General features: G+C 41.9%; 1 protein-coding gene across 1 annotated transcript; it reads left to right on the top strand.

The window, feature by feature from the left end:
• Window positions 1–7482: 7482 nt before the first annotated feature.
• Window positions 7483–9132, top strand: LOC133241788 (olfactory receptor 8B3-like). Its single transcript, XM_061407709.1, has one exon. It carries the CDS (start codon window positions 7779–7781, stop codon window positions 8706–8708), a length of 930 nt encoding a protein of 309 aa, XP_061263693.1. The 5' UTR covers window positions 7483–7778; the 3' UTR covers window positions 8709–9132.
• The last annotated feature ends 268 nt before the right edge of the window (window positions 9133–9400 follow it).

The raw sequence follows: 9400 nt of genomic DNA, 5'->3' as shown, positions 1-9400 counted from the left end.
TAAAAACTTAAAGTAATAAATTCTACTTAAAATAATATTTTCAAATGGATAAATATATAAAGGGATCTTGAATATTATCAACAAATTGATAGCCCTCTAATAAACCAGATTAAGAAAACAAAGAGGGAGAGTAAGTAAATCTATGAGGAAAACTTAATCCTTATATTTTAGTGAAACCAACAAATATTTAAGGATGAAATTCTCTGAGTTTCTTTCAGAATAACTCAGGGATGAGCACTGAAGCAGGGTAAAGGGTACACGGGAATCATCCCACTAGTCTCTTCTTTTTCAAAATTTCATACTTACCTTTTGAAACTAAAACTCTAATTTTCTTTTTCCATTTATTGTTATTTCTTTAATCTAGTTGTCAATTTAAAAAAAAAAAAAAAGAAAACATAAAACCTAACAGTCTCCCTTCTACTTTCACTTCTCCCATTGTTCTGCAGAGAATGCCATGCCCAAAACCACCAGTGACATTATAATCATCAAATCAAGTGACACATGTTCAGCTTCCACCTAATTAGATTTCTCTGCAACATTAGGAATCTAATCTCTCCTCAAAACTCAAGCTTCCTTAATTAGTCAGCAGCATTTGTATTTTTCTAAGTGGCTTTAGTGGTAAAGAACCCACCTGCCAATAGGAGATATAAAAGACAAGAGTTCGATCCCAGGGTAGGGAAGATCCCCTGGAGGAAGGCATGGCAACCCACTCCAGTATTCTTGCCTGGAGAATCCCATGGACAGAGGAGCCTGGCGGGCTACAGTCCATAGGGTTGCAACGAGTCGGACACGACTGAAGCAACTTAGCATGCAAGCACACACACACAGCCTTGCTCTGACCTCTACTTCTTTGCTCTTTCTCATAAAAGATGATATTAATCAGAATTTTCTTCACTGCCTCTTGTCACCTTCCGTGTGATATCCTCTCATGGTGATATACACACCTATGCTTCAACTGCCATTCCTAGGTTGATAACTTTTAACCTACTATTAAGTTTCAAGACTAATTCTATCATATGCTTTCAAGGCACCTTAAACTTAACCAAAACTTGTACTTACTAAATTCTTTCTCATAAGCAGGCTTGTGCTTGTTCCCATGGTTTACATCTTATTTAATGGCATCTTGACTCCTGTTTTCCCTAACTACATATATCATTTCTTCTCTGACCTGTGTCTCACTAATCCCTCACCTATCTTCAAAACACCCCAAATTACGAGTGGTCATTCTCTTTTGTGATGCTAGCTACTTGACATCTCACACAGTGATCCAATTACCTTTTTCATTTCCTTGATCCCTAATGTTCATCAATCCTGGAACATATAATCCTGATGTCTTCCATCATACACGTCTAACTTCTTTCAGGCCTCTAGTTGCTCCTATAGCTGACAGTGTTTTCTATGTGTGATTTCATACGTCCTTCTGTATCTGGTTCCTCTTTCAGGGCCTCTGATGCTGCTGCTAAGTCACTTCAGTTGTGCCCGACTCTGTGCGACCGTATAGACGGCAGCCCACCAGGCTCCGCCATCCCTGGGATTCTCCAGGCAAGAACATTGGAGTGGGTTGCCATTTCCTTCTCCGATGCATGAAAGTGAAAAGGGAAAGTGAAGTCACTCAGTCATGTCCAACTCTTAGCGACCCCATGGACTGCAGCCCACCAGGCTCCTCTGTCCATGGGATTTTCCAGGCAAGAGTACTTGAGTGGGGTGCCATTGCCTTCTCCGTCAGGGCCTCTTGGTGATTCCACTGTAGTAGGTCTCAGGGTCAAGGGTCAGACCAAGATGATTCCATGGCAGTTGGCAGCCGTGACAACAGACTAGCCCAAATGGAGGAGTGGGGAACAGTAGGATTTATCTTCTCTGCTCCATAGGCTACTTCACTTTCTACCACTGCCATTGCGTCAGCAATCACTAAAAGATTTTCCCCTATTTCTTGTGACTAATCCTATCGGAGAAGAAGCATGTGAGATATTGGTGACAGTCTCTGCTAGAAAACCCCAATCACAGTGGTGCACATACTGGTCAGAAAGGTCGAGGCCACCAACCTGTTCTTTTCCTCCTGGGTCTTAGTCCTCTTGGCAATAGGACTCATCATAGAAGAATGGGCTGAGCTGAAGTTGGGACCCCAGAAACCTATGATAAACCGCAGTCTGTGGATATGTTGTACTTCACTGTGGCCATCAGGTCAGAGCTATTATATGGAAAGAGATAGGTGGAGAATGAGGGTTCATCCTTCCTTGACTTCCATTCATCTCACCATTATCCTCTAGTGCAACCACCTATGGTTGCAGTGTGCCTACTTCCATAATCAACACAGTCAAGGTCTATCCCAAAAGCTCAGCATTTGTACATTTTGGAAAAAAGTTTAGAAGCTCACAGACTTAACTGATGGATCTCTGAGAAGCCCTGACAGTAACAACAGGGTATCTAGCACATCTAGAATGTAAGGATATAAAAGAAAGGTGACCGGCAGCAAATAAAACATGTTACATTGTCACTAGAGGAAGACAAGAGTGTTTAGCAAGAAATACATTTTGAAAAAATAGAAGAGAAAGAAGTTTACAGAGATAGAAAGAAAACAGTTTCTTTTGGTTCCATCTCCCATTTAGCTTAAGACCTCTATCTCTTTCTTGCCCCGTCTTTGCTCTTTATTATTTAATCAAATGTTTCACCTCATTCATGTTTACCTAGAGATTTGTGTGCCCCAGGTAGAAATAAGCCTAGAAGAAATATCTGTCCTTGCCTCAATACAGCTTCTTCTTTTCAACAGATGGCCTGGAAGTGGTCAGGAACATTCTGATTGTGTTGTTCAGCCTTTCCTTCTTGCATAACTTGCTCCTGGGTTTCGAATTCACCTATATGATTCCTCAAACCAAATATACTCTCATTATGACTGCCTGCCTTGCTTTCCTCACAGGTAACTTCCTGTCTTCAGTCACAAGTAACTTCCTGTTTTCCCTAACATAGGATTGGAGGCATACTTGGTTTGTAGATCCAGGCTGTGGTCTCTGACTAACTCAGCCCTCCCAGTTCTTTGGCTTAGATACGCAGCTGCCAAATTGGATCTACCACTCAAGTGGCATTGGCCTTTGGGCAAGGTGCAGCTGTGAGTGGTAGGGGTTGGGAAGTCAAGCGTATCTCAGGTTAAGACTTAAGTACGGGAGCCAGGTCCATCAGAAGGGACTTTTCTTTCTCCTTTTGTCTGGACATCAGGCATCCTTCTGCTCGCTGTGCCCCTACTGTATCACCACATGCTAATTCAAGGTGAATCCATGTATTATTCAAGTTACAAGGTCTCCTGGGTAATTTTTACTACATACTTAAATGTTTTATTGTTTTTCGCCTCTGGTGAGTGTCTTCAGGGCCCTTGATGGGTGCTAACAACCAATCCATCTCTGATAGGCGGGAGAGTGAGAGGATGGGAAAGAAGATAGAGGGAAAGTTACCAACCTTTGCATTTTAAAGGGCTAGTGGGGAGTTAGACTCACTCTGAGGACGGTTCCTACAGGATGTGGGCTGAGTGAGATTTTCAAAATGCTTGCCTCCAAGGGAACCCTTCCTTTCCACCTTTTCTTTCATACCTGCCCCATTCAGAGTGGAAATAACCGCTAACTTCAAGACTAAAGAGAATGGCTGATAGGGAATGTTCACTCATGTGGAGGCAGTGACCCTGGGGGTAAAGTGTCCTGCCAGGACAGCCTGAGGTCAGAGAGAATCATTGTCTGATGCACGGTGACCACCTACAAACACCAGAGAGTCTTCTAAGAAGTCTTTAAAATTTCCCTTGGAATTAAACTTCCTAACTCAGAAGCATGTCCTCTGTCAGAAAGAATTCTCAATTGTGTTGAGTTGAGCACTGCCTGTGTGTGTGCTCAGTCACTCAGACATGTCCAACTCTTCCGAGACCCCATGGACTGCCAGGTTCCTCTGGCCATGAGATTTTCAGGCAAGAAGACTGGAGTGGGTTGCCATTTCCTCCTCCAGGGGATCTTCCCAACCTAGGGACTAAACCCAAGTCTCCTGCCTCTCCTGCATTGCAGGTAGATTCTTTACCTGCTGAGCCGTCAGGGAAGCCCCAAACCTTGTGCATGTGTGCCCAGTTGAGTCCGGCTCTTTGTGACCCCATGGACTGTAGTTGGGCTGTATTTAAGCTATTCTGCACACACTTTTAAAGTGAAAGAAAGAAAGTGAAGTTGCTCAGTCGTATCCGACTCTTTGCGACCCCATGGACTGTAGCCTTACCAGGCTCCTCCATCCATGGGATTTTTCAAGCAAGAGTACTGGAGTGGGTTGCCATTTCCTTCTCCAGGGAATCTTCTCAAGGCAGGGATCGAACCCAGGCCTCCCGTATTGTAGGCAGATGCTTTTACTGTCTGAGCCACCAGCACTCTCCTGCTAAAGCATCCCCCTCCTGAATGGCTTGGGACAGTTCAAAGGGAACCATTAGGCTTTAGATCTGGGCCTTGTGGCGCATAGGGAAGTAAGTGTTTCTGTGACTTTTCTATTGTTCCTTCATCACCCTCCCCTGGCTTCTCTTTCTCCCAGGATTCCTCTCTCTCTTACAGTGCAAGCAGTCCATAAATGGTTCTGGCAGCCTGATCACCATCCCCAAATCTACCAGAGAAAGTCAGGTTGTGGAGAAACATGGGGTTTCTATCAAAGTTGTCGCTTTACCAGCTGGTACTGCAATGCCTCATAGTACTGTCTGGATACACTCTGCCCACATGAAAGAAGATTCTCCAAAAAGACCACACATCCAAGCACGTGATGTAACCTGGGCTCTATGATTTGACAATTTATCTTTCTATATATGTTCATCTTAATAGCAACAGCTTGTGCATATGTGGTGTGTGAAGGTCCAACTGTATGGTGTGGTTTGGAGTTACATAAATGACTATAACTGGATTGGGGTCTATAAGAAGATCCAGAAGCCTTTAAAAAAATTGTTTTACCCTGACGAGCTTTTATTTGTTCTCACCATTTAATAGCATATGTTATTAATATAGTAAATATCATCATATAACTGATAGTTGCTGTATTAACTTTATATATCACAATGATTTGGAATAATGTATATTACCTTTAGTCTCACTGATTTTATTGTAAAATATTTCAACCCTTCAGAAAAAATACAAAACAACATGATAAACACCTGTGTATATATCACCCAACTTTCACATTATAGACATAACTGATATTCCCTTAATTGTTTTTCTAATCTTAATTCCCTCATTTGTTTCACTGTAAAACACCTTTAATGATGCATTGTTGATAATTTTACATTCATGTCATCTTTCCTACAACTTTATGCATCTATAAAAATTGTAGAAAGTAGCTCTCCAAGCATTTAAAGATCATTAAATATTGTACTGTACAGATCATTTTTAGCAACTCACTTTTTTCACTTGACTTTATGGTTTTGTAATTCATTGATAAGTTTTGTTCTACTTCATTCATTCAGGCTACTGTTAAGTTTTTCCCTTTAGGGATATAATGTGAAATACTCATTTTCCACTTGATGAAAAGCTAGCAGTTTTCTTTTGTTGTTTTGTCGCTAAGTTGCATGCAACTCTTTTGTGACCCCATGGATGGTAGCCCACCAGTCTCCTCTGGCCATGGGATTCTCCAGGAAAGTATACTGGAGTAGGTTGCCATCCCTTTTCTAGGGGATCTTTCTCACCCAGAAATTGAACCTATGTTTCCTACATTGGCAGGCAGATTCTTTACCACTGAGCCACCAGGGCAGCCTTGGTTTCTTTATTCTGTTAAAAATAGTGCTGCTATGAATATTCTTATACACAGTTCTCTCTGACCATGAGCTAGAGTTTCTCTTGGGTGTTTAGGACTAGACCAGCTGTATCAGAGAGTGTTTTCAATATGATAACTACATGTGTTATTGTTGTTCATTTGCTGTCGTGTCTGACTCTTAGCAACCCCATGGACTGCAGCACACCAGGATACCCTGTACTTCACTATCTCCCACAGTTTGCTCAAACTCACGTCCATTAAGTCAGTGATGCTATCTAACCATCTCATCTTCTGCTGCTCCCTTATCTTTTTGCCTTCAATGTTTCCCAGCATTACAGTCTTTTCCAATGAGATGGTTCTCCACATCAGGTAGCCAAAGTATTGAGTTTCAGCTCCAGCCTCAGTTCTCCCAATGAATATTCAAGGTTGAATTCCTTTAGGATTGACTCATTTGATCTTCTTGCAGTCCAAGAGACTCTCAAGAGTCTTCTCCAGCACCACAGCTCGAAAGCATCAATTCTTCCACGCTCAGTCTTCTTATTTGTAACAAATACTAAAGTGTTTCTTTTTATATGTGTACTTTTCTTAAGCCATAAGCTCCTAGAAGGCATAGGATTGTCCGCTAATAATTCCTCAGCATCTGAAATAATACCTATCAGAAACCCACAAAAGTGTAGGGCCGAAGAACTGAGGCCCCGAGGCATAACTTACTGATGTTTTTCCTGCCCTACACTCAGGTCTACAAAGAAAAACATTGACTTAATGTTATATAAGCTTTTGCCTGTGGGGTAATAATTCTATTGGATCAGCTAAAATTGGTTCCAAGAAACATGGGAAAAAGGGATTTTCATTTCTTCAGTGTTTGTTAAGCAAATATTTATTCAATACCTGCTATATATGCCTGGTGTTACTCTAAGTTGCTACAAAAATAGCACTGAACAGAAAAGACAAAATCTTTGCCCTTATGGAACTTAGATTCAAATGCACCTGAGCATATCAATGTGTGTGTATGTGTTGTGAGAAAACAAACTAAGTAAACAAATAAGTGACAAGTATTTCATAGAGGGGTAGGTGCTGTGTATTCAGGAAAGATCACCTGCTTTTCTATTTGAGGATGTGCCCCATTTGGCAACAACAAAAAAATATGCAAAATGGTTTACTTCCAATACATCACTGTTATAGTGAACTCAGCTTAACTGCAGAGTAGGTAATTTCTCTTTGCTACAAATCATGATCTCTGGGGAAAAGACAATGAAAACCTAAGACTTCTAAGTTTTAATCAGGTCCCTAGGATTTCACAATAACCCCTGGGTCATATTAGCAGGTGGCTCCCTGGGCACCAGCAGATGCTATTTCCACCCACTGGACTGGAGAGGACACTCTGGCAGAGCCACCATCAGAAATCATGACCTGTAACTCGTGGCACCTCAGAGCCTGGGCTACCGAGGTCTGTGCTCTGACTCTCTCAGTCCAAGACGCACTCAAAACAGAAACAATAGCAAAGAAGAAGAAGAATCTCTGTTCTGGGCTGTTCATCTCTAAAATTCATCAGAGCCACTTGCTCTTCCTTGAGAATAAGGAAGCAGAGGCAGCAAGTCCCAACACTGAAGTCTCCATACAGAAGGGTGAGTGTTGAATTTTATCTGCCCTGTTACTCATCTTCCAAACCTCATCTCTGGAAGCCAAGGATTCCCTGAAATGACAGCTTTGTCTCTGCTCAGATAACCACTGATCATTGGGTGGGTCTGGTAAACTGTCAGAGCAGAAGTGGAACAGAGATGCTGTTGTCATGAGTCCACGGATTACTGAATTTTACCCCTGTAGAACTTGCCCGATAGTGTTTTTTATACACTTCTTTAAAAATTTCCCCAGCCTGTATACAGAGGAGAAAGCAAAGACACACAGAAGGGTGGGTGGGGGTTCTTCTCAAATTCTGGGACTGTCTCAATAGACTGGGATTGGGTGGAGAGAGCGGGGTACTCATTTTTAACGTTATGCTCTGTCCTGTTCCCACAGGTATGTCCTAGGGAAGAATGGCCCCAGGGAATGAATCTTCAGTGACTGAGTTTATCCTGCTGGGTTTAACACAGCAGCCAGGACTCCAGCTGCCTCTCTTTTTCATTTTCTTAGCAGTTTATGCGGTCACTGTGGTGGGGAACGTTGGCTTGATTATTCTTATTGGTCTGAACCCTCCCCTGCACACTCCCATGTACTACTTTCTCTTCAACCTTTCTTTCATTGATCTCTGCCACTCCTCTGTCATTACCCCTAAAATGCTGATGAGTTTTGTAAGCCAGAACATCATCTCTTATGCAGAGTGCATGACTCAGCTCTGCTTCTTCTCCTTCTTTGTTATTGATGAGTGCTTTATTTTGACATCAATGGCCTATGACCGATACGTGGCCATCTGTAAGCCCCTGCTCTACAAGGTCTCCATGTCCCATCAGGTCTGCCTCATGCTGACGGTGGGTGTATACGCGATGGGGCTTGTGGGTGCCATGGCCAATACTGCGTGCATGCTGCGACTCTCCTTCTGTGATGGAAACATCATCAATCACTACATGTGTGACATTCCTCCTCTCCTCCAGCTCTCCTGCACAAGCACCTCCATCAATGAGTTGGAGATTTTCATCGTGGTGGGTGTCAATGTCATAGTGCCCAGTGTCACCGTCTCCGTTTCTTACACCTTGATCCTCTTGAACATCCTTCGCATCCGTTCTGCAGAGGGCAGGTCCAAAGCCTTCAGTACCTGCAGCTCCCACATAATTGTGGTTTCTCTTTTCTTTGGATCATCTGCATTCATGTATCTCAAGCCTTTTCCTGCTCGGTCTCTGGATGAAGATAAAGTGTCCACAATTTTTTATACCATTGTGGGGCCAATGGTGAATCCTTTCATCTACAGTTTGAGGAACAAAGATGTCCAAATTGCATTGAGAAAGACCTTGAAGAAAAGAGTAGTCTGAACTAAAATTTTGTTAGTTATTGATGCCACATCTTAGTATGGACATACAATGTATAAAGACATGGAGAACATAGAAATTAAAGTAGAAATGTAAGTGATTTAAATCAGAGCATAAATTAAGTTCATTATATAAATCACTTCATAAGAAAAAACACTGTATGGAAAAGGAGGATCAACCCTTCATCCTTTCATAGAAAATAGGGGAAGTAGTCATTGTGTCATTGTGCAGCTTATTTTCAGAGACTATATGGTTTTAAATTGAGAAAATTGAATGATGATGTACCAAGGAATGGTAAGATTGTCAGATTTTTCAGGGTGAGTAGGGAGAATTGAGAGAGTAGCACTGACATATATACACTACTGTGTATAAAATAGATGGCTAGTGGGGAGCTGCTGTATCGCACAGGGAGCTCAGCTTGATGTTCTGTGATGACCTAAAGGGGTGGGGTACAGGGTGGGAGGGAGGCTCAAGAGGGAGGGAATATATGTATACACATAGCTGATTCGTGATATTGTACAGCAGAGACTAACACAGCATTGTAAAGCATTTATACTCCAATTTTCAAAAATAAATAAAATTTTAAGTAAAGATTTCAGAAGTTTCTCTTTAGGTATCCCAGGGACATTAGGTACAAATAATATAGTTTATTTAATCAACAAATTGAAATTGAGCAACTATTTTGCATCAGTTTG

The sequence above is a fragment of the Bos javanicus genome, chromosome 29 (genome assembly GCF_032452875.1).
Source record: "Bos javanicus breed banteng chromosome 29, ARS-OSU_banteng_1.0, whole genome shotgun sequence".
Lineage (NCBI taxonomy): Eukaryota > Metazoa > Chordata > Mammalia > Artiodactyla > Bovidae > Bos > Bos javanicus.
This window is presented reverse-complemented; position numbering and strand designations above follow the sequence as displayed.

Coding starts and splice junctions, on each gene's coding strand:
- LOC133241788 (XM_061407709.1), top strand. CDS start 7,779: ATGGCCCCAGGGAATGAATCTTCAGTGACTGAGTTTATCCTGCTGGGT.